General features: G+C 39.7%; 1 protein-coding gene across 1 annotated transcript in view; it reads left to right on the top strand.

Moving 5' to 3' along the window:
• SIMC1 (SUMO interacting motifs containing 1) overlaps positions 1-25,674 on the top strand; it is a gene marked incomplete at both ends in the record, with an annotated part of 99,537 nt that overhangs the window by 71,743 nt on the left and 2,120 nt on the right. The window contains 3 exons of the mRNA XM_079703452.1: positions 1,195-1,323; positions 20,437-20,593; positions 20,772-20,856. Coding sequence (XP_079559578.1) covers positions 1,195-1,323; positions 20,437-20,593; positions 20,772-20,856 — 371 coding nt within the window. The remainder of the gene's footprint in view (positions 1-1,194; positions 1,324-20,436; positions 20,594-20,771; positions 20,857-25,674) is intronic.

The raw sequence follows: 25,674 nt of genomic DNA, 5'->3' as shown, positions 1-25,674 counted from the left end.
CATTTGTGCCTAAATTCACAACGCTATATAATAATCTAGTTGCACTGACCTGATTTTCATATAAGTACTATGGGTTTTAACTAATTTAGGAGACAATCTTGTATCTAAAGGGAGAATGTTTTGGAACAATGAAGTATTTGCTTGAGCAGATTGGGGAAGGTCCTAAAGTAGGGAAGTAGGGTTATCCCAGAACTCAGTATATAGACCCAAGAGAGAAGCAGACGCTGTTCCTTAAATGAAAGCTAATATAATAATAATAATAGTAATAAATTTATTGTAAGTAGATATTAGTAGAATAAAATAGGGTCCCCCTAAAAGTGATCATGATCTTAACAACAACAGTAGGCACTGCTGTTTACCATTAATGAGTGCCTATCTGCCAGATATCTTAAACATCACAACTTCATGAAATAGGTGGTATTATTTCTCCTTTTTTGAGATGAGAGAACTTAGAGTGTAAGCAGTTTAGTAATTTGTCAAAAATTGATCAGCTTGTCATTGCTGAGCCAGAATCTGATGCCAGAGTCCCTGTTCCACCTATTGTGTCACTGGCTGCAGATTTTCTGAAAACAGAGCCCTTCCTTCCCTCACAAATAATAGTGCATGTTAGAAAAGGCTAGCTTCAAGGCCAGGCTTACCTTCTGAGGGGTTGCCTAGATTCCTTCTGCCACATCAGCCTGGCTGTCTCCCACAGTTAGGTCTGATGAGAGAGAGGGTCACGTTTCACCAGCTGAAACTCTGAGACTGAACTTAGTAAAAGATTTTTGTAAAGGAACCAGTAACAGGCGAAGACTATATGGTAAATATATATTTTCTCCTATCAAAGAAATTCAAATAATTGTTAGTCATTCTGGACCTGTTTCTTCATCTGTAAAATAGAGAAGTTATAGGTTAGGTGATCCTTAAAGTTCTCTAGATCCTTAAGATTGTGTGTTTCTCTTTTTGAATTTAAAAGTAGCTTGCTTTTACAGCTCAACCCCAGGTTCTGAGAGGTTCAGATAGTATGATCTGGCAAAAGGGATTCAGGTAGGTGAAGTTGCTAATAAAAGCATGCTGATGCTTGAGTAGTTCTCCCTGACCCTAGTGTGTGCTTTACAAGATCCTTTAGTACACTGGTGGGGACCTCATCCCAGCCAGTAGGGTAGCTCTTTGCCAGACCCTCCCGCTCATTTGTGTTCTGTGTTCTGGACTCAGGATTGTATGCCAGCTGCAGAGGATGCTGTCCATAGCCGTAGAGGTGGATAGGACCCCCACATGCAGCTCCAATAAAATTGCTGAAATGATGTTTGGGTTTGTGCTGGACATTCCTGAGAGGAGTCAGAGGTGAGTCTTAGTTTTTTTTTTTGTTCGTTTGTTTTTTGTTTTCTGTTTTGGTCTGGGAACATAATTTCAAAAGAAAATTCTAAATGGTAGTTAAATTAGGAAAAAAGAGGTAGAGGAATAGTTCCTGTCTCTTTAACCTTTTGAAAGAAAGAGATTCTCAACCAGTTGTTATTATTTGCAACTAAGGCATAATTTCTTGGGAAGAGGCAGGGTACCTTAAATGGAGCCTAAATTTTCCCACTTTATCCATCTGTCTAATAACTTTACTCATCTCTCAAGGTTCAGCTGTGAGGCACGACCATCTTCTCTGACCCTCAGCCATAGAGCCTGGTATAACTGTTCACTAAAGTCTTGATGGATGAATGAAATAGGCATATCCAATATTAGGGGAAAAAGAGGTGACCCAAGAATGAATAGGGTTGCACCTATAGAATGAGCCCAGATACTAAGAATAAGGAATTCAGTTTCTCTAAGCATTAATTAGTAAAGCATTTCATCAGGAAGAGACAAGGAAATAGAGCTCTTGGCTAGGGCCAGTGATTCCTCCTTTGAACCAGTAATTTTAGAAATCTGAAGGAAGAAAAATAAACTGGAATGAATATGAATTCATGAACAGTTGCTGGTATAGAAATAACTATGAGAAAGCCATTTTACGGTGGTGGCCCTTGGGGGAAATTATCTCCATCAGGTCCATGTCTGCTTCCCATCCCCATCCCCTGAGCTCCCAGTTGGCAGCCGAGACTATTCTTGTACAGTTCTGGTTCCTCTATTGGAAAAAAATGTCATACCAAATAGAATTGTAATAAAGATTTAATTAAAATATCCTGCTAAGATTAAGACAAACATTTGTTGGGCCCCTACAGTGTGCCAGTCATTATCATGTTAATTATCTCATGTTTTCATAAAACTTTATAATGTTATTCCTGTTTAACAAATGAGAAAAATACTCTAAGTAGTTAAATAACTAACCCAAGTTTACACAGCTAATCACATTCAGAATCCAGATTTAAACCCAGGACTTCTTAAATCCAAGGTCAATTCAAAGAAGGCAATACATTACAGTGGTCAGCCAAAAGGAAGCATTCATAAATGCCATGCTTGCTCTATCACTTTGTTAGGGATATTTCATTTGGGTCCAACTCCCATACCACTCATTCATTTATGCCCAGATTCTGGTGAGAGATGGGAAATCTAAGGAATGGGTAAATGTAAACAAATTTGGGCTTAACATAGACAAAAAAATTTTAAATAAAACCTGGCCCTACTTTAAACTTTCTCAGAAAGGGCATATTGGCAACCACCCCAAATTATACTAGAAGATACTTTATATACTTTTATCTTGGTTGTTTTAACTTTTAAAAGTTTAGGTATAATTTACATGCAATTAAATGATACAAACTAATTTACATAAATATCCTTCCATGAGTTTTGACAAAGGCATAACCCATGTGACCTATCATTTTCCAGTGCTTCATTGATAGCATATAGAAATCCTGCAACCTTGCTGAATTCATTTATTCTAGTAGGAATATTTCTGTAGTTTCCTTAGAATTTTCTACATACGCAATATTTTGTCTGCAAATAAAAACAGTTTAACCTCTTCCTTTCCAATCTGTATGCCTTTTGCTTGTTTACCTTACCCTATTGCATGGGCTAATACCTCCAGTAGAATGTTGGAGAAGTGATAGGAACAGACATCCTTGCCTTATGCCTGATCTTAGGGGGCAAACATTCAGTCTTTGGCCATTTAGTAGTAGTAATAGCTTTAGGTGTTTCATAGGTGCCCCTTGTCAGATTGAGGAGACTTCCTTCTATTTCTAATATATTGAGTGTTTTTGTGAAGAATAGGTATTAAAATTTGTGAAATATTTTTCCTCTATTGAGATAGTCAAATTTTTTCTCCTTTCTTCCATTGATGTGATGAATTACATTGATTAATTTCCTAATATTAAAACAACCTTGCATTCCTAGAATAAAAAATCCTACTTGACTGTGATATGTTATCCTTTCTTTATTGACAGATTGAATTTGCTAATATTTTGTTAAGGGCTTTTGCATCTATGTTTACTAGAGATGGTGATCTGTGATTTTATTTTCTTATAATGTTCAACCTCATTCATATTTAAAGAAATTTAAATTAAAACTACACTGAGGTACCATTTCTAACCTATCTAAATAGTAAAAATTTTAAAGTACTATAAAACACTCTATTAGTGAGGCTTTGAGAAAGCGGGTAGGTACTCATACATTGCTGGTGGGACTGCAGAATGGTACAAGCCTTATGGAGGGGAATTTTACAATATCTAACAAAATTAAAGGTACATGTACCTCTTGACCCAGCAATCTCATGTCAGGGAATTTACCCTGAAGGTACACTTTTAACAGTATAAAAATACATATGCACAAGGATATTCACAACAGCATGTTTGTAATTGCAAAATACTAGAAACAACCCAAATGCCCATACATAGGGCAGTGGTTGAATATCTGTGGTACACAGTGAAGATGTAGCTGTAAAAAAGTAAAATTTAAAAATAGGAGCAAAATATTTATGATCTGTTTTCCAAAATATATTGTTAAGTACACAAAGCAAAATACAAAAGAGTATGCATAATAAATATACATATCTTTTTGTAAGAAGGAGAAATTTTTAAATATACACGATTATAATAATTTACAAAAAAAGAAACCAAGTTAAGATAAACTGCAGACTAATCACATTGCTTACATACAGGGGTAGATAGATGGCAATGGGCTGGAAAGGAGATAAGGTGCTGAGCTGGAGTTGGAATGACCTTAATGGTAGTATTGGTAGTGTAATACTTCCCTGAGTATACTTCTTTGTATAGTTATAACTTTTAGACTTTTAGAACCATATTAATGTTTTATATACTCAAAAAAAGAAAAATAAACCAGCAAGGAAGTTGGATGGGAGCCTAACATGCAATACAAACAGACACAAATTAACCTGTGTTTTAAATGAATAATAATTGGGACCATGGGGTGGGGAATGGGAGGGAGGACAAGCCCAAGCAACTTTTTTTTTTACTTCTTATTTTTAAATAATTATAGATTCACAGGAAGTTGCAAAAACTAGTACAGAGGGGTCCTGTATACCCTTCACCCTCTTTCCCCTAGTGATTACATCTTGCATAACTATAACAGTATCACAAAAAGGAAATTGACATTGGTATAATCCACAGAACATATTCGGATTTCATCCATTTCACCTAGATTGCACTCATTTGAGGGTAGTTCTGTGTAATTTTATCACATTTGTAGCTTCATATAACCACCAGCACAATCAAGATATATGGAACTGTTCCATCACCACAAAGATCCCTTGTACTACCCTTTTACGGGTAACTATTCATCTTCTCCAATCCCTGGAAACCACTAGTCTGTCCAAGTAAGGTAAAACACAGTACCTGGACTAAACGCCCTCAGGCTAAAGACAAAATGAAGTGTAAGTAAATATTAAACTCTAGTTAGTAAATTTCTTTTTCACAGAAAGTATGAGTTAACAATTCAAAACCATCTTATGTGTATGCTAGGATTAAACAAATAAATGTATTGTGGTTAATGAGAGCCAAGTTTCTCACTGTCAGAGAAGAGAGTTACACATATGAAAAGGGGAAAGGATAGAAGGAACCCTGTGTTGCTGGATTGGAATTGGAGGTATCAACATGAACTTGTGGTTTCTAATAAATATAGATAGATATAGGAATAAATGTAGATGTGTGAGTGTGTTTTATATATATATATATATTGTGTGTGTGAATTCATACATCTGTTTCCTACCTTTACCCACTGAGAGAGCATAGAAACAATTACACCCTAGTAGCAATGAGCACACCTAGTACTCAGATCTTTGTTTCTAAATACTAGTTTATACTAAAAGGAACCAGAGTTCTTTAAGGAAATGACGAATTCCAGAGCTGAGGTAAAGTATAAAATGAGCCTAGAACATCTTGTTCCAGAAAGTGAGGAAATGTTCAAGGAATGTTCAGAACATGTCAAAAGAAGCATAAAGGGCTTCCACTGACTAAATCTGGGATAATTTGAGTATCAAATAAATATTGACAATAAAACATTATAAACTGTTGTGTAAAATAAGAATGCATGATTCTAATACTGATAGGAAGGAAGAAAATGGACTCTCTTCCTTATATTAGAAAGCCAGCTAATAAATATAAGAAGAAATGATGAATTAGGGAAAAAATGCCATTTGGCAACCATCATAATAAGAGAAATTCAGGTATGAGTGTGTACTAAAATTGTGAAAGTTTGTGGAGTACCAAGATATTTGCATAATCTCAAAGTATATTCTCACGAGATATTAATTATGAAGTGAAAAATAATAACTTTACTGTGGAGATACTACCATAGTCAAGTGATCAAAATTAACACCATCAATGGGACAAATTGACATCATATGCCCCTTGATATGATACACACAACATTTTTGCAGTCCTCTTGCCAAAAAATGCATAATCTCGATCAAATCATGGGCAAATATCAGAGAAATCCCAAATGAGAAACATTCTATGAAAAAAACTGACCTGCACTTTTCCAAAATGTCAATGTCACGAAAGACAAAGCAAGAATGAGGAACTGTTCCAGATCAAAGGACATTAAAAAACAGGCAACTGAATGCAATGCATAATCTGGGATTTTCTTTTGCTATTAATAGCATCATTAAGACAATGAAAAAAATCTGATTAAATCAGTTAATATAATAGTATTGCATTAAGATTAATTTTCTGATTTTTTTTTATCATTGTACGTGGTTATCTTAGAGAATGCGCTTGTTTTTAGGAATTATACACTGTAAGTATTTAGGGATAAATGGGCATCATGTCTGCAACTTACTATCAAATAGTTTAGAAAAAAAATAGAAAGACAGAGTTAGTAAGAAGGATAAAGAAGATATGGTAGGGCTTCACTGGTGGCGCAGTGGTTGAGAGTCCGCCTGCCAGTGCAGGGGACACGGGTTCGTGTCCTGGTCCAGGAAGATCCCATATGCCGTGGAGCGGCTAGGCCCATGAGCCATGGCTGCTGAGCCTGCACGTCCGGAGCCTGTGCTCCGCAACGGGAGAGGCCACAACAGTGAGAGGCTCTCGTACTGCAAAAAAAAAAAAGAAGAAGATATGGTAAATGTTTAACACTTGGGGAACCTGAGTGAAAAATACTAAGGGTATTTGGGAATTATTTGTACTATTCTTACAACTCTTCTCTGAGTATAACAAAAAGTTTTAAAAAAAGGTATATTTATTGTAAACAGCATATAGTCAGATTTGCTTTTTTAGGCATCTGACAATCCCTGCCTTTTAACTGGAGTTATTTATTCCATTTACATTTAATTTAATTATTGGTTTTACATCTGTCATCTTACTGTTTGTTTCCTGTTTGTCCCTTTTGTTCTTTGTTCATTTTTACCTCCTTTTCTGCCTTCTTTTGGATTAATTATTTTCTATTATTCCATTTTATCTTTCCTATGGCTTTTTAACTTTTTTAAATGAAAAATTTATTTTGACATAGTTGTAGATTCTTATGCAGTTGTAAGGAATAATACAGAGAGATCACATGTACTCTTTACACAATTTTGCCCAATGATAACATATTGCAAAACTTTAGTGCATGTATCACAACCAGGATATCAAGAATGGACGTCCCTGGTGGCGCAGTGGTTAAGAATCCACCTGCCAATGCAGGGGACACAGGTTTGAGCCCCGGTCTGGGAAGATCCCACATGCTGCAAGGAAACTAAGCCCGTGAGCCTCAACTACTGAGCCTGCACTCTAGAGTCCGTGAGCCACAACTACTGAGCCCACGTGCCGCAACTGCTGAGGCCTGCGTGCCTAGAGCCCGTGCTCCGCAATGAGAGAGGCCACCGCAATAAGAAGCCCGCGCACTGCAACAAAGAGTAACCCCCACTCACAGCAAATAGAGAAAGCCCATGTGCAGCAACCCAATGCAGCCAAAAATAAAAATAAATAAAATAAGGGGCTTCCCTGGTGGCGCAGTGGTTGAGAGTCCGCCTGCTGATGCATGCCCCGGTCCAGGAAGATCCTACATGCCGCAGAGCGGCTAGGCCAGTGAGCCATGGCCGCTGAGCCTGTGCTCCGCAATGGGGGAGGCCACAACAGTGAGAGGCCCGCGTACTGCAAAAATAAATAAATAAATAAAAATAAATAAAATAAAAATTTTTTCAATTTTTAAAAATAAAAACAAAGAATGATAGAAGCCAAGATAGAGCACATTTCCATAGTCATAAGGATTATTCATTTTGCCCTTTTATAACTATACCCTCCCACCGCCACCCCTTCTTAACCCTTGGCAACTACTAGTCTATTTTTCATTTTTATAGTTTTGTCATTTCAAGATACTGTGTAAGTGGAATCATACAGTATGTAAGCTTTGGGGATTGGCTTTTTCACTTAGCATAAATCTCTGGAGATTCATTCAGGTTGTTGTATCTATCAATAGTTGATTATTTTTTATTGCTGAATAGTATTCCATAGTGTGGGTGTACCTTTGATTTTGTTTTTTTAACCATTTACCCCCTGAAGGATATTTGTCTTGTTTCCAGTTTGGGGCTATTATGAATAAAACTTGTATAAACATTCATGTACAAATTTTTGAATAAATGTAAGTCTTCATTTCTATGGAATAAATGCCAAGGAGAGCAATTTTTGTATTATATAGTAGTTACTTATTTAATTTTTTTAAGAAACTGCCAAACTGTTTCCTTGAGTGGCTGTACGGTTTTACATTCCCCCCAGCAGTATATGAGTGATCCAGTTTCTCTGCATCCTGGCCAGCATTTGGTGTTGTTACTGTTTTTTATTTTAGCCATTCTGATAGGTGTGTGGTGGATTCTCATTGTGATTTTCATCTTCATTTCTCTGATGGCTAATGAAGTTGAACATCTTTTCATGTGCTTAATACCATCTGTATAACATCGTCACTAAAATATTTTTTTCTCATGTTCTAAATAGATTGCTTGCTTTTTTACTGAGTTTGTTTTTTTTTAATAGATCTTTATTGGAATATAATTACTTCACAATACTGTGTTAGTTTCTGTTGCACAATGAAGCGAATAGCCATATGCATACACATGTCCCCATATCCCTTCCCTCTTGAGCCTCCCTCCCATCCCCCCTCTAGGTCATCGTAAAGCACCAAGACGATCTCCCTGTACTATGCTGCTGCTTCCCACCAGCCAACTATTTTACATTTGGTAATGTATGTATGTCAATGCTACTCTCACTTCGCCCTCCCACCCCATGTCCTCAAGTCCATTTTCTATGTCTATCTCTTTATTCCTGCCCTACAACTAGGTTCATCAGTACCTTTTTTTTTTTTAGATTCCATATATATGTGTTAGCATATGGTATCTGTTTTTCTCTTTCTGACTTACTTCACTCTGTATGAGAGACTCTAGGCCCATCCACCTCACTACAGATAACTCCATTTTGTTTCTTTTTATGGCTGAGTAATATTCCGTTGTGCATATGTGCCACATCTTCCTTACCCATTCATCTGTCAATGGACATTTAGGTTGGTTCCATGTCCTGGCTATTGTAAATAGTGCTGCAGTGAACATTGGTACATGTCCCTTTTTGAATTATGGTTTTCTCAGGGTATATGCCCAGTAGTGGGATTGCTGGGTCATATATGGTAGTTCTCTTTTTAGTTTTTTAAGGAACCTGCATACTGTTTTCCATAGTGGTTGTATCAATTTACATTCCCACCAACAGTGCAGGAGGATTCCCTTTTCACCACACCCTTTCCAGCATTTATTGTTTCTAGATTTTTTGAAAATGGCCATTCTGACCAGCGTGAGGTGATACCTCATTGTAGTTTTGATTTACATTTCTCTAATAATTAGTGATGTTGAGCATCTTTTCATGTGCCTCTTGGCCATCTGTATGAAATGTCTGTTTAGGTCTTCCATCCATTTTTTAACTGTATTGTTTGATTTTTTTCATATTGAGCTCCATGAGCTGTTTGTATATTTTGGAGATTAATCCTTTGTTATTTCATTTTCAAATATTATTTTCTCCCATTCTGAGGGTTGTCTTTTTGTCTTGGTTATGGTTTCCTTTGCTGTGCAAAAGCTCTTAAGTTTAAGTCCCATTTGTTTATTTTTGTTTTTATTTCTGTTACTCTAAGATATGCGTCAAAAAAGATCTTGCTGTGGTTTATGTCAAAGAGTGTTTTTTCCTATGTTTTCCTCTAAGAGTTTTATAGTGTCTGGCCTTATGTTTAACCGTTTAATCCATATGGAGTTTATTTTTGTGTATGGTGTTAGGTAGTATTCTAATTTCATTCTTTTACACATAGCTGTCCAGTTTTCCCAGCATCACTTATTGGAGAGGATGTCTTTTCTCCATTGTATGTTCTTGCCTCCTTTGTCGTAATTAAGTGCCCATATGTGCGTGGGTTTATCTCTGGGCATTCTATCCTGTACCATAGATCTGTATTTCTGTTTTTGTGCCAGTACCATACTGTCTTGATTACTGTAGCTTTGTAGTATAGTTTGAAGTCGGGGAGCCTGATTCCTCCAACTCCATCTTTCTTTCTCAAGATTCCTTGGCTATTCAGAGTCTTTTGTGTTTCCATACGAATTGTAAGATTTTTTGTTCTAATTCTGTGAAGAATGCCATTGGTAGTTTGATAGGGATTGCATTGAATCTGTAGATTGCCTTAGGTAGTATAGTCATTTTCACAATATTGATTCTTCCAATCCAAGAACATGGTATATTCCTCCATCTGTTTATGTCATCTTTGATTTCTTTCGTCAGTGTTTTATAGTTTTCTGAGTGCAAGTCTTTCACCTCCTTAGGCTTATTCCTAGGTATTTTATTCTTTTTGTTGCAATGGTAAATGGAAGTGTTTCCTTAGTTTCTGTTTCTGATTTTTTGTTGCTGGTGTATTGGAATGCCAGAGATTTCTGTGCATTAATTTTGTATCCTGCAACCTTACCAAATTCATTGATTAGTTCTAGTAATTTTCTGGTGGCATCTTTAGGATTTTCTATGTATAGTATCATGTCATCTGCAAACAGTGACAGTTTTACTTCTTTTCCAATTTGTATTCCTTTTGCTTCTTTTTCTTCTCTGATTGCTGTGGCTAGGACTTCCAAAACTATGTTGAATAAGAGTGGTGAGAGTGGACATCCTTGTCTTGTTCCTGATCTTAGTGGAAATGCTTTCAGTTTTTCCCCATTGAGTATGATGCTTGCTGTGGGTTTGTCATATATGGCCTTTATTATGTTGAGGTAGTTTCCCTCTATGCCCATTTTCTAGAGAGTTTTTATCATAAATGGGTGCTGAATTTTTTCAAAAGCTTTTTCTGCATCTATTGAGATGATCATATGGTTTTTATTCCTTAATTTGTTAATGTGGTGTATCATATTGATTGATTTGCATATATTGAAGAATCCTTGCATCCCTGGGATAAATCCCACTTGATCATGGTGTGTGATCCTTTCAATGTGCTGTTGGATTCTGTTTACTAATATTTTGTTCAGGATTTTTTTTGGAAGAGTTTGAGAAGGATTGGTGTTAGCTCTTCTCTAAATGTTTGATAGAATTCACCTGTGAAGCCATCTGGTTCTGGACTTTTGTTTGTTGGAATATTTTTAATTACAGTTTCAATTTCATTACTTGTGATAGGTCTGGCTTTTTTTGTTTTTGTTGTTGTTGTTGTTGTTGTTGTTGTTGTTTGCGGTACGCGGACCTCTTACTGCTGTGGCCTCTCCCGTTGAGGAGCACAGGCTCCGGACGCGGAGGCTCAGCGGCCATGGCTCACGGGCCCAGCCGCTCAGCGGCACGTGGGATCTTCCCGGACCGGGGCACAAACCCGTATCCCCTGCATCGGCAGGTGGACTCTCAACCACTGCGCCACAAGGGAAGCCCCTGATAGGTCTGTTTATATTTTCTAGTTCTTCCTGGTTCAGTCTTGGAAAATTGTACCCTTCCAAGAATTTGTCCATTTCCTCATGGTTGTCCATTTTATTGGCATATAGTTGTTTGTAGTAGTCTCTTATAATCCTTTGTATTTCTACAGTGTCAGTTGTGATTTCTCCTTTTTCATTTCCAATTTTATTGATTTGTGTCCTCTCCCTTTTTTCCTTGATGAGCCTGACTAAGGGTTTATCAACTTTGTTTTTCTCAAAGAACCAGCTTTTAGTTTTATTGAGCTTTGCTATTGTTTTCTTCATTTCTATTTCATTTCTGCTCTTGTCTTTATGATTTCTTTCCTTCTACTGACTTTGGGTTTTCTTTGTTCTTCTTTCTCTAGCTGTTTTAAGTGTAGAGTTAGATTTTTTATTTGAGATTTTTCTTGTTTCTTGAAGTGAGATTGTATTGCTATAAACTTCCCTCTTAGAACTGCTTTTGCTGCGTCCCATAGGTTTTGGGTTGTCGTGTTTTCACTGTCATTTGTTCCTATGTATTTTTTTAATTTCTTCTTTGATTTCTTCAGTGATCCCTTGGTTATTTAGTAGTGCACTGTTTAGCCTCCATGTATTTGTGTTTTTTACAGTTTTTTTCCTGTGATTGATTTCCAATCTCCTAGCATGTGGTCAGAAAAGATGCTTGATATGATTTCAATTTTTAAAAATTTTCCGAGGCTTGATTTGTGACCCAAGATGTGATCTGTCCTGAAGAATGTTCCATGTGCACTTGAGAAGAAGGTGTATTCTGCCACCTTTGGGTGGAATGTTCTATAAATATCAGCTAGATCTATCTGGTCTTTTGTGTCATTTAAAGTTTGTGTTTCCTTATTTATTTTCTGTTTGGATGATCTGTCCATTGGTGTAAGTAGGGTGTTAAAGTCCCCTACTATTATTGTGTTACTGTCGATTTCTCCTTTCATGGTTGTTAGCATTTGCCTTATGTATTGAGGTACTCCTATGCTGGGTGCATATATATTTATAATTGTTATATCTTCTTCTTGGATTGATCCTTTGATCATTATGTAGTGTCCTTCCTTATCTCTTGTAACAGTCTTTATTTTTAAAGTCTATTTTATCTGATACAATATTGCTACTCCAGCTTTCTTTTGATTTCCATATGCATGGAATATCTTTTTCCATCCCTTCACTTTCAGTCTGTATATGTCCCTAGATGTGAAGTGGGTCTCTTGTAGACAGCATATATATGGGTCTTGTTTTTGTATCCATTCAGCCAGTCTGTGTCTTTTGGTTGGGGCATTTAATCCATTTAATAATCAAGGTTATTATCGATATGTGTGTTCCTATTACTATTTTCTTAATTGTTTTGGGTTTGTTTCTGTGGGTCTTTTTCTTCTCTTGTGTTTCCCGCTTAGAGAAATTTCTTTAGCGTTTGTTGTAAAGCTGGTTTGGTGGTGCTGATTTCTCTTAGCTTTTGCTTGTCTGAAAAGCTTTTGACTTCTCCATTGAATCTGAGTGAGATCCTTGCTGGGTAGAGTAATCTTGGTTGTAGGTTTTTCTCTTTCATCACTTTAAGTATATCCTGCCACTCCCTTCTGGCCTGCAAAGTTTCTGCTGAAAAATCAGCTGATAAGCTTATGGGGATTCCTTTATATGTTATTTTTTGTTTTTCCCTTGCTGCTTTTAATATTTTTCTTTGAATTTAATTTTTGTTAGTTTGAATAATATGTGTCTTGGTGTGTTTTTCCTAGGGTTTATCCTGTATGGGACTCTCTTTGCTTCCTGGACTTAAGTGACTCTTTCCCATGTTAGGGAAGTTTTCCACTATAATCTCTTCAAATATTTTCTCAGACTCTTTCTTTTTCTCTTCTTCTTCTGGGACCCCTATAATTCGAATATTGGTGTGTTTAGTGTTGTCCCAGAGATCTCCGAGATTGTCTTCAATTCTTTTCATTCTTTTTTCTTTATTCTGCTCCTCGACAGTTATTTCCACCATTTTGTCTTCCAGCTCACTTACTCGTTCTTCCGCCTCAGTTTTTCTGTTACTGAGTCCTTCTACTGTATTTTTTATTTCGGTTATTGTGTTGTTCATCTCTGTTTGTTCTTTATTTCTTCTAGATCTTTGTTAAACATTTCTTGTATTTTCTCAGTCTGTGCCTCCATTCTATTTCCGAGATTCTGAATCATCATTACTATCATTACTCTGAATTCTTTTTCAGCTAGATTGCCTATTTCCTCTTCATATTTTTGGTCTTGTAGGTTTTTACCTTGCTCCTTCATCTGTGACATATTATTTTGCCGTCTCTTTTTTTTTTTTTTTAATGAGTGGGCTGTGTTCTTGTCTTACTGGTTGTTTGGCCTGAGGCTTCCAACACTGGGGTTTGTAGGCTACTGGGTAGAGCTGGGTCTTGGTGCTAAGACGAGGAACTCCGTGAGACCTCATTCCAATGAAAATTCCCTGGGGTCTGAGGTTCTCTGTTAGTCCAGTGGTTCGGACTCAGAACTCCCACCGCAGGAGCTTTGTCCTTACCCTGGCAGGCTCATGAACCAAGATCCCACAAGCTGCCTGGGTTGGCAAAAAAATAAAATACAATAACAAAGTAAAAAATAAAATTAGACTAGGAAACTAACAGCTATGTTAGGAAGAATATAAAAATAAAAATATAGATGAATCAACAACCGGAAGGTACAACAGTACCACAGTAGTAAAAAAGAGGAGGGAAAAAAAGGAGGGTGGGGGAGGAGGCTTTGGCTGCAGAGGGCAGGGCCTAAGCAAGGGTGAGGTTTGGGTGGTGGGTGGGGCCAATGCTCAGGACCCACAGGGCTGGAACAGGCCCTGGGGGCTGTGGGGGATGGGGCTTAGTCTCAAGGAACAGAAGGGGCCCAGGCGTGCCCCCCACCCCTGGTCTGAGTGGGCAGGGGACTTCACCTGGGAGCCCAGCAGGCTTCCTGGGCTCGAGTGGGTGGGACAAACGCCCTCCTCTCCTCTCCTGCTCCTCCAGTCTGGGAGGGCCCCTCCCCCCTGCCTCTCCTGATCTTCCCGCCTCCCTCCTATGCCCTCAAGGACCTACACAGCCTGGAGGGGGCTTTGGAGGGCAGGGGACAGGCCTGGGAGCTCAGCAGGCTCCCCGTACCCAAGTGAGAGGGGCAATCGCCCTCCGCTGTTCCCCCACTCCTCCCGGATGGCTCCTCCCAACTGCCTCTCCTGATCTCCCTGCCTCCCTCCTATGCCCCCAGGACCCACGCAGCCTGGATGGGGTTTTGGAGGTGGGGTACCGGCCTGGGAGCTCAGCAGGCTCCCTGGCCACCCCAGGCCATCGCCCTCCCTCCTCTCCCGCTCTTCCTGGAGAGTCCCTCCCACCTGCCTCTCCTGATCTCCCTGGCCTCAGGGGTGCCAATCCTGTCTGGCCTCCACTTCTCCTCCCCCATCAGTCCCCCTACATCCTACCGGTTCACTTTGGGGTTCCTCCCATCTCCTTGGGCATCAGAGTCCCCCACCAGCGGCCGGCAGGCGCCCTAGTTGCAGGGAGACGCTAACTCCACATCTTCCCACATCTCCATCTTGACTCTGCTCTCCTACTGTTGACTTTTAAGAGTCTTTATATATTCTAGATACAATCCTTTTTCAGATCTGTAGTTTGCAAATATTTTCTCCCATTCTGTAGTTTGTCTTTTCATCCTCTTTAACAAGGTCTTTCAAAAAACAAGTTTTAAATTTTAATGAAGTCCAATTTATCAGCTTTTTCTTTTATGGAAAATGCTTTTGTGCCAAAGATTCCTTAGGATTGTCTGTGTAGACCATCATGTCATCTGCAAATAGGGAAAGTTTTATTTCTTTTTTTTTCCCATCAGTGTGCCTTTTATTGCCTTACTGCACTGGCTAGAACTTTCAGTACTATGTTGAATAGAGTGATGAAAGCAGACACCTTTGTTCATGATCTAGGGGAAGGCATTCAGTTCATTAATTATTGATTAATTAAAATATGAGCTCACCATTAATTATGATGCCAGCTATAGGTTTTTTTGTAGATGTTCATTAATAAGTTGAAGAAGTTCCCTTCTATTCCTAGTTTTCTCAGTTTTTATCATGAGCGGGTATTGAATTTTATCACATGCTTTTTCAGCAAATGTTTTACTTTTTTTAATGGTTGCTCTTGGAATTACAATATGCATTCTTAACTTACTAGAGTTTGCCTTGAGTTAATATTATATCATAACATGTAATGTAAGAACCTTATAACTATGTATTTCCATTTACCCCACTCCCATCCTCTGTGCTATTGTTGTCATACATTTTACTCCAGGATGGGATCATATTTTTGCTTTAAACATTTACTTGTTTTTAAAAGAAATTCAGAGATATGGGGGGGAAAGTCTTTATACTACCTAACTGTGATATTATGACCTATAATAAGAAATATATATATTTGATCTTCATCCTGTTCCTGGCACAGAGCTCTTTTGGAGTTTTTTAAGTGATAAGGGTGATCAAGTTATCTTTGTTATGTTAGTGAGGGGTCTTTCAGAAAGCATTTGGTGACCTAAGGTTAGGAGCTGGTTGCCAGGGGAACCATGTAATTAGAGGGTTGGGACTCCAACCCTCCACTCCCAGCCCTCCCCCCACCCCACCGCCCCCTCCTGGGAAGGGGCAGGGGCTGGAGTTTGAGTTCAATTACCAATGACCAATGATTTAATCAGTCGTGCCTATCTAATGCAGCTTCCTTGAAAACCCAAAAGGACTGGGTTCAGAGAGCTTCCAGGTTGGTAAACAGGTGGAGATGCCTGTAGAGTGATGTACCCAGAGAGCATGGAAGGGCCTCACCCTTTCCCCATACCTTATGCATCTCTCCCATTTGGCTGTTCTTGAGTTATATCCTTTTATAATAAACTGGTAATCTAGTAAGTAAAGTGTTTCTCTGAGTTCCGTGAGCCACTGTAACAAATTAATCAAACCTAAGATGGGTTTCTGGGAACCTTCGATCTATAGCTAAGTGGTTCAGAAGCACACAGGTCAACAACCTGGACTTTCCAATTGGCATCTGAAGAGAGAGTGGGAGGGCAGTCTTGTAGGATTGAGCCCTTAACCTGTGGGATCTGACACTATGGTAAATAGTGTCAGAATTGAGTTAATTGCTTAGTGGTGCTGAAATAAAACACACATCAGATCCACATAACTACCATTTTGGGTGTTCTTCTTTCTTTGTTGAAGATCCAAGTTCCATTTGGTATCATTTCTTTTCCACCTAAAGAACTTATCTTCTTTTAACATTTTTTGTAGTGCAGGTCTACCGTAATGAATTCTCTCAGCTTTTGTTTATCTGGAAATGTTTTTACTTTACCTTCATATATGAATGGTGTTTTTACTTGATATGAGTTCTAGATTGATAGGTATTTTTAATTTATTTTAAAGATGTTCCATTTTCTTCTGGCTTGCTGATGAGAAGTCATTAGAATTTCTTACTTTTGTTCCGTTATATGCCATGTGTCTTTTTTCTCTGGCTGCTTTTTTTTGTTTTCAGCAATTTGATTATTATAACTAGGTGTGGTTTCCTTTATGTTTATCCTGCTTGGGGTTTATTGAGATTCTGGAATCTGTGAGTTGATATTTTTGATCAATTTTTGAAATATCTTGGCCATTATTTTTGCCCCAAACTTTCATCTTCTGGAAATTCAAGTACATATACATTAAGCTGTATGACACTGTTCCACAGAACACTGAGGATCTGGTGTTTTCTACTGTTGTTGTTTTGTTTTATTTTGTTTTGTCTTGTCTTTTTTTTTTCTCTTTTTCACTTTGGATAGTCTTCATGCTCCCTGATCTTCTCTTTTGTGGTGCCCAATTGTTGTTAAGCCTATCCAGTGATTTTTTTTTTCAGGTATTGTGTTTTTCAGTTCTAGAGTCTCCATTTGGTTCATTGTTATAGTGTCCATTTCTCTTTGCTAAGTGTCCCCATCTAATCACTGATTATATACATCTTGGTTAGTTGGTCGGCTGGTTGGATGGTTGGTTGGTTAATTTTGAACATATTTATAATAGCTGTTCTAAAGTCCTTGTCTACTAATTCCAACATCTGTATCAACTCTTAGCCTGTTTCTATGGACATTTTACTCCTGGTTATGAATCACATTTTCCTGCTTTTTCCCCTGTCTAATAATTTGTTATTGTGTGCTGAACATTATGAGTGCCACATTGTTGAGAGTCTGAAATTTGCTGACTTCCTTTAAAGAGTATTGAGTTTCATTCTTGCAGACAGTGATTTACTGGCAGATTAGCTTTCTCCTTTTAAGGCTTGTTTCTAGGATTTGTAAGGGTGTTCTAAATCAACCCTTCTTTTTTTTTTTTTTTTTTTTTTATGGTATGCGGGCCTCTCACTGTTGTGGCCTCTCCCGTTGTGGAGCACAGGCTCCGGACGCGCAGGCTCAACGGCCATGGCTCATGGGCCCAGCCGCTCCGCGGCATGTGGGATCCTCCCGGACCGGGGCACGAACCCGTGTCCCCTGCATCGGCAGGCGGACTCTCAACCACTGCGCCACCAGGGAAGCCCCAACCCTTCTTAAGATACTAGTCTTGTAGCTTAGTCTTTCTGGGGTTGCACCTGAATGCCCAACATGTTCAATGAGATCTCTCCTCTAGCTCATTGAAACCCCATGTCTTTCAGCACTGGGCACTCTCCTGAATCCCCAGTCAGCTCATAGCTCCTCACTAGCTGTTCTCTCCCAGGCTTTTGGATCTTATCCCTGTCCCTGTGCCAAGGGGGCCCCTTACACATATTTCTTGAGCTCCCTCTTCTCTGACACAAATTCCAGCCACCTCAGCTCTACTGAACTCCAGTCTCGTTTGCTCTGCCCAACAAGCCCACTGCTTTCTGTTTGGGACCCACGCTTTCCTCTGCCTTAGTTAGAAAGAAATCTGGGGTAAGCGTGGGGTTCACCACCTTTGTTTCCCTTCTCTCAAGAATAATAGTCATTGGTAGTAGCTTGTCCAATGCCTGAAAATAGTTATTTCGTATATTTTGTACAGGTTTATAATTATTGATAATAGGAGAGTAAATTCAATACCAGCTATACTTGTTAAGGCTGGATCTGGATGTTAGCCTTCCTCTGTATCTTGTTTTTAAATTTTGAATTTGAATTGCTATAGATAATTGTACCTCCATTTCCTACTATGTCCAATACATTAAAATTACTTTCTTGTCCCTTGGATATTTCTGGGTTTGCCATCTTGGGTTATAAAACCAGGACAAATGCAGGCCCTGGAATAAAAATTGGAAGAGAAAATACAGTTTGAAATAAAAAGTTATTAAATAGGAAAACTGTCTTGTGAAAGTAATAGGCCAAATACAGAGTAGAAATTAAACTGTAAAAGAATTGGGGGAATATCTTATAAATGTAATCATTTGGAGTCCTCTGTATTAAAAAAGAAAATTTGTCAGAGGAGGTATAGAATTGTACTTTAAAAAAACACACACATTAAAGAGATAAAATGGGGCTTCCCTGGTGGCGCAGTGGTTAAGAATCCACCTGCCAATGCAGGGGACATGGGTTCGAGCTCCGGTCTGGGAAGATCCCACATGCCGCAGAGCAACTAAGCCCGTGTGCCACAACTACTGAGGCTGCGCTCTAGAGCCTGTGATCCACAACTACTGAGCCTGCATGCCACAACTACTGAAGCCCACGTGCTACAACTACTGAAACCCACGTGCCTAGAGCCCGTGCTCTGCATCAAGAGAAGCCACCATGAGGAAAAGCCCGCGCACCGCAAAGAAAAGTAGCCTACGCTCGCCGCAACTAGAGAAAGCTCACGCGCAGCAACGAAGACCCAACACAACCATAAATAAATAAATATATATATATTTATTTTTTTTAAAAGAGAGAGATAAAATGGATTTTCACAAATATTACAGACTTTTTTAAACTTTTGAATGGTAAGAAGCAAAGGTTTTAAAGTATTTATTCTGCTTTTTTACCCTTGCTTTTACACAAATAATACCTGTGCCTAGTGCAACAGCAAAGGGAAAGGGGAAAAAAGAAAATAAAAATGAATAGATACTTTGTTATTTATCATTTTTATAAGTGACAGTGGCACAAAGAGCACCCTATTTTTCCAGATGTTGCAAAACTGCAAAGGGGCAGTTGTAGAAGAAAGAACTCTGAGATCTGGAGCTAGCTCTGTTGCTGCCATCTCCTTATCTGCTCATGAGCCGTCTATTCCTCAGAACTGCTATGACAAGCAGACCTGGCAAGAACCACCAAACAAACCTTCAGGCAAAAACCTTCAGGCAGTTCAGAGATTCACCCTGTGCATCTGAGATTCATAACTTTTTTTTTTTTGGAAGCTGACATTGCTTTTAGAACAATGAGTTTGATTCACCTTTCTGAAGCACAGCCCCCATTTTACAGCTCTCCAGCTCAGAAGCCTCTGAATGTGCTCCACCCCACCCGCGCTGACCAAGCACTGCCCTGCACAGAGTGACGAAGTCAAGGGCCAGAGTCCCTCTGGGACTCTTAAGTCCTAGACTTGAAATTTAAGAAGACTGCAGTGCCCCAGCTATGACTTTTACTTCTTTGTTTTTACCCATGTTTATCCCTGCACTGAAATGCCTCCTGCCTCAGGCCTTCTTTACTCCTAGACCACCGTCAGCAGTGCCACCTCCTCCATACGAAGGCTGCTTCCGGCCCTCTGACCAAATGTGCTCTCTTCTCTGTGTCTGTAGAGCGCCACAGGCACCTCGCATATGTGTATACTTGCCCTGTGCTTTATGTAGGTTCCTATTTCATACTTCTTGCCCCTGTTCAACTATCAGCTTTTTGAGAGCAATATCCTCTTTTATTTCTCTTATTTTTCCTTGTTTCTGCCAAACAGTACCTGGCACCTTATGGCCATTCAGAAATATGTAATCTCATGATTAATTCTCTTGGTTACAGTATGATATAATTCTTCTTAACGTGTCCTAAACTAGTCTTTTTCAAATATCAAAGACTTTCCCTCCTTCTGACAGTTGTTAATTCATGAACAAATCCATTTCTGCCCTGTCCACAAGCTTTGTGATTTTGTAGGCCTTCATTCTATTCCTTCTTAGCCTTCTCTGGATTAGGGCAAAGGTTAGAGCGTTCAGGGAGAATTGTGGTATATGTTCCGTGAAACAATAATTGTGATGGTGAACTCTTTCTCTCTCTTCTCCATACAGAGAGATGTTCTTTACTACCATGGAGAGCCACCTTCTGCGCTGCAAAGTGCTGGAAATCATATTCCTCCACAGCTGTGAGACACCCACCCGCCTGCCGTTGTCTTTGGCCCAGGCCCTCTATTTTCTGAACAATTCCACATCACTGCTCAAGTGTCAGGTACATTTTTCCCTATTTCAGTCCCAGGCCTAGAAAACCTTTTCCTTAATCCTTGATTAAGTAAATTATGTAAAAGTGTTTTACACTATTTTACATTATGTAAAAGTGACTTGAAAACTGTACAAAACCTCTAACTGAGGAAGGCATTTATTACCAATTGCTTTTACTATCTCTGCAGTCGGATAAAACCCAGTGGCAGACATGGGATGAACTGGTTGAGCATCTACAGTTTCTGTTATCCAGTTACCAACATGTTTTAAGAGGTAAGGAGCATTTGATCACAAACCAGATGGTGTGGGAGTCTCACAGTGGACATTATTATGAATTAAAGTTACATAAGGGACTCTAATTTGTTAGCTTCAGTAAACCATTGTTCCTTGGTGTAACTGTGAGGAACAAGGAAGGACATAGCCGGAATCGCTGCTGTGAAACAGAAGAATTCACATAGTATTTTTGTTATGGCAGATACTACAGTGGTCCTCACAATTATTAGGCTGTGCAGGTAAACAAAATTCATTCTAACATGAGAAGGACTTAGTAATGACCGGATTTGGCCCTGGCATCTTTCCCTGGCCTATCACTGCAGCGTCTTTGTTGGGTTGATTGCTCACTGACTCGGACATTGTAAATATCCGTCAATATGGTGCAAATACAGAGCAAATCAGTGGCAAAGTAAAAATGTACATCTTGCAAAAGTTGTAAGACACTCTTAAGTCTGTGAAAGTGGCTCTGCTCTAGTCACAGGCAAAGCCAGTGATCTGTGAGGATCTGGAAGAGTTAGACTAATTAACACTCAGGGGGCAAATATTGACAAGGATAATGATGGAATAGCTGCTTCAAATAAGAATGATTTGATTAGCCAAGGATTAATGTGGTCCCTGGGGAAACTAATGTAATTATTAATTACATAAGGAAAGATAGTAAGTTTTCAGGGGAGAAAACTGACATGCCTCTTGATGTGATACCCTGAGAAGGACACCTCATCACTTATGTAGTGTTCTTGCCAAAAATTCATGACCTGAATCTAATCAGAAGGAAGCATCAGACAAACCCAGATTGAAGGACTTTTACAAAGTAGCTGGCCTGTACTTTCAAAAGTCACAATGTCTTAAAAACAAAGAAAGACTGAAGAACTGTTCCAGATTAAAAACAAACGAAAGCACATGACTATTAAACGTAAAACATGATCCTGGATGGGATCCTGAACCAGGAAAAAAGAAGTTATAATGTGCATTATTGGGACAATTGGTAAATTTTAAGTAGATTATATAATAGTATTGTGTTAATATTAAGTTTCATATTTTTTGATAATTATCCTGGCTTATGAAAGTAAATATCCTTGGCCTTAGGAAATCCATTCTGAAGTATTGAGGGGCACAATGTCCAACTTATTCTCCATCAGTAAGGGGGGAAAATGCATAAACACACACACACACACACACACACACACACACACACACACATACATAATTTACCTGCCATGATCATATTGAGGTTGATTTTAGCTCAGTAATGGCACTTGGGAAGTTAAGATGGTCCTTACACCCTCTTGGGCCTGGAATTGAGGAAGCTGTTACAGAAACATTTTAAAAAGCACTGGATTTAAGACAGAAGGTCTGGGTTTAAATCCCAACTCCATCACCTACTCTGCATTGGGCAGCTAACTTTATGTCTCTAGACCTCAGTTTCTTCCTTCTATAGATCGGGGATGGTAATACATAACTTGCCAAGACTGATTGCTAATGGGCATGAGATAAAAGTAGAAAGCGCTCAGTCAGTGTTAGCTGCCTGTCATCTGGCCAGGAGTAGGCTACAAGGGTCTTCTCTGTTTCAGGTGCCTGTAACTAAAACATAAGAGAGAGCATTGTCAAGGTCACGACATGTAATTGTGTGGTTTGTGCATTTTTTAACATGCTCAGAGAAAGGTATGTGTCCTTCTCAGAACAAAGCCCCAAAGGCAAATTCCATGCCTCATGGAGGTTTATGTAATCGTTTCTTTTGGAGATCTAGCTGAAAGTTTAATATTAAAGCAGCTCAGTTTCGCTTCAATTTCACCTTTAACACTTCTTGTTCATTTCTGTTTTGCATCCCAGGGAATACACCTGGGTCATGGGCAATAGTAATTTAAGATGGACATGGGATCTACTTTTATTACAGAATATTCTTCTGCCTTGAATAAAGGAGAGGAAGGCCTCAGACCACTGTATATTGACCAAGAATAAACAGGGTGTGTTCCAATGCTATTTTATCCTTAACGTCCTTTTCAGCTTCTTTGGAGACCAGGAGTTAAGAAGGAGAAAAAAATATTTAGAACCAGTAGTTTGAAAACACAGTCCTACAAAGAACTACAAAGAACACAGCTGAATGGTTCCCTGAAATGGTCAGTGTCCTTGTCAGTAGGCATTTTACTGTGAGGGCTCCTTAGTCATCTCTGTCCTCTTCAAGTGGGCTGAGGACATTGTTGAGTGCATTTTGAGGTCGGCCGGAGTTGTCCAGCTCCAAGGGTGGGGGAAGAAGGGAAGAGGTTGGGGAGCCTAAGGTCGGCCGGAGTTGTCCAGCTCCAAGGGTGGGGGAAGAAGGGAAGAGGTTGGGGAGCCTAAGCTCGCCCTATGTTTATGGGAACCTCTTAGCATGGAGGAAGAGAGGAAGGGAGCATAGGTAAATGAGCATGCACTGGCTTATCTAACCCGGTAACCCTGTGAAGGTGAGTACCATCCGCCTTTCACAGATGGGAAAACAAAGGCTGAGAGGAAAGTAAATGCAGAGCCAGGTCTGTTGCCAAAGTCTGTATACGGTGAAAGCACACTGGAAGGAATTAATTTTCTATGAAATCACTGGGTGAGATTAGAAGGTGAGATTCTAAGGAATTTCCGACCCCGCACTTTCTAAACTCTATACGTGGTTAAAATACTTTTGTATCTACCCTTGACCCTGGGGAGAAGTATATCTTGAAGCCCCACATCTTGTAAATGTTTCTGTAGAGGGCAGAGTAGCCCCACTGAGAGGTGGATGCTGGGCTGTCGGCTGAGCTCACATTCTCTGGCTGAGAGAATCAATCCCCCACACCCCAGTTCCAGAACCATGCGACTCAAGTCTGAGCCTCGGCAAAATTATGAATTGCCATAATGCCATGAGTTTTCCTGATGCTTATGAATAATTAGAACCTCATATTTTGAAACTATGAATTCTAGGAATTTAAACATATAGTATTTAAATGAATGAAATGCATGCTTTTCCTGAATTCCGCTCTGCTGGACCACTTAGGGCGACGTGGAAGTCAGACACCTGTTCACTCCAAGGAGAGTCTCACATACAGCCTTCCTGCAAGGGACCCTGTCCACAGAGGGGAGAAAAGCAGACTCAGGCAAGATCAGTTAAGTTCATACATTCATCCAGGCAACAAATATTTACTGAATGCCTCCTCTGTGCCTGGCTCATTGGGAAAACTTCAGTGAATGAGACCAACATGGCCCCTGCCCTCCTAGAGCTTAACTATCTAGTAAAGAGATTGACCCTAAACAAACCACCACACAAGTAACATGTAATTGCAATGAAAATAAATGCTGTGAAGGGAAGTACAAGTGCACAAAACAGGACTTAAACTGTTTATGGAGGAACCCAGGAAGGCCTCCCTGAAGAAGTGATACTTGGGCTGAGATATGAAGTACCAGTGTTAGCCAGGCGAATAGGGAGGGAAAAGTTTCCCAGAAAGAAGAAACAGCATGTCCAAGGGCCTTGAGACAAGAAGTTGCTTAATGAGTCCAAGGAACATAGAGTAAACTGGTAGGACTAGGATACAGTGAGCAAGGGGGGAATAGCACGAAACGAGACCACGGTACTAGACAGGAGCAGGCGTGAAGGGCCCTCCTGTTAGGGAGTTCGTGTTAAGGGATTTCACCTTGATTCCAGAGTGAAGGGAACCCATCAAAGTGGTTTTAAGTAAGGTCACTCTGCCTGATGTGTGATAAATAGTTTGGCCGAGGACCAGAGAGGTCAGGGGAGGGATAATGGTGACAAGGGTGTGGGTGGTGCAGTGGGGAAGGCAGTGACGGATCAGAAGCACTTTGAAGATCAGTGTGACAGGGCGTGGGTGACCGAGGCTGAAGGATGACGCCCAGGCTTCTGCCAGTGCTGACGTGGAGATAAATGGAGGATCTGCAGAGAAGATAAAGAGCTCAGTGTGACTGTTAGATTGGAAATTCCTGTAGTGACGATGATGATGGTAAAATAATAGTAGCTGATCCTAGTGTTGATCCAGGAACTAATAATACTATTAGCCAGAATATCTTGAGCCAGGCCTTGTGCCAAATAAACCCTTTACATAAATCACCTCACACAATAATCACAAGAACCTCCAATGTAAGAACTCTCCTGTACTGAAGCATAAAATCCAAGGCCTTGCCAACTGGACCAGAATGGTTCAAGTCCACTGGCCAAGACTTCCTCCCCTTGGATGGTGGTTAGGTGTGCACTGCCAACCTTTGCTTCTTTGAATTTCCTGTATTAATAAATTCCAAATTCTTGCTCCTAACCCACATGTTCCCTATCCCACTCTATTCAGCCAATTCTGTCTTTTCAAAGTCATTTTTATTTTTTTCAGTAGTACATGCTTTGTTTAAGAAAATCAAATTCTACTCAAAGGCTTTTGTCCCCTGTGACCGTTCTCCCCCAGTAGCAGAGTGAAATAGAGCACATTTCCCTGCTTAAAACCCTCCAGATACTTGCCTTTGCTTTCAGAGGCCAAACTCCACATTGTTCTGTGGCCCAGCCTGCCTGCCAGTCTCCTCTAGTCCTGCTCTCCTTCTTACTACCCGGATCTTACCTCCAGTTTTTGAAACAAGCTCTTCCTGCATCATGGCATTTGCACTTGTTCTCTCTACCTGGACTGCTTTTCCCCTAGACCTTTGCATGCTTACCTCCTTCTCATCCTTTGGGACTCAGCTAAGAGGCCCTCCCTGACTAGGGTGAGCTGCTTCCCTCATTTCCCCAGTGTTCCTCTTCATCACAGCACCTGATTTATTTACTGGGTTGCACTCACCAAAACTGTAATTGTTTTTGTTGGCTTGTTCACTGTCAGGCAC

The sequence above is a fragment of the Hyperoodon ampullatus genome (assembly GCF_949752795.1).
Source record: "Hyperoodon ampullatus genome assembly, chromosome: 4".
NCBI classification, from domain to species: domain Eukaryota; kingdom Metazoa; phylum Chordata; class Mammalia; order Artiodactyla; family Ziphiidae; genus Hyperoodon; species Hyperoodon ampullatus.
This window is presented reverse-complemented; position numbering and strand designations above follow the sequence as displayed.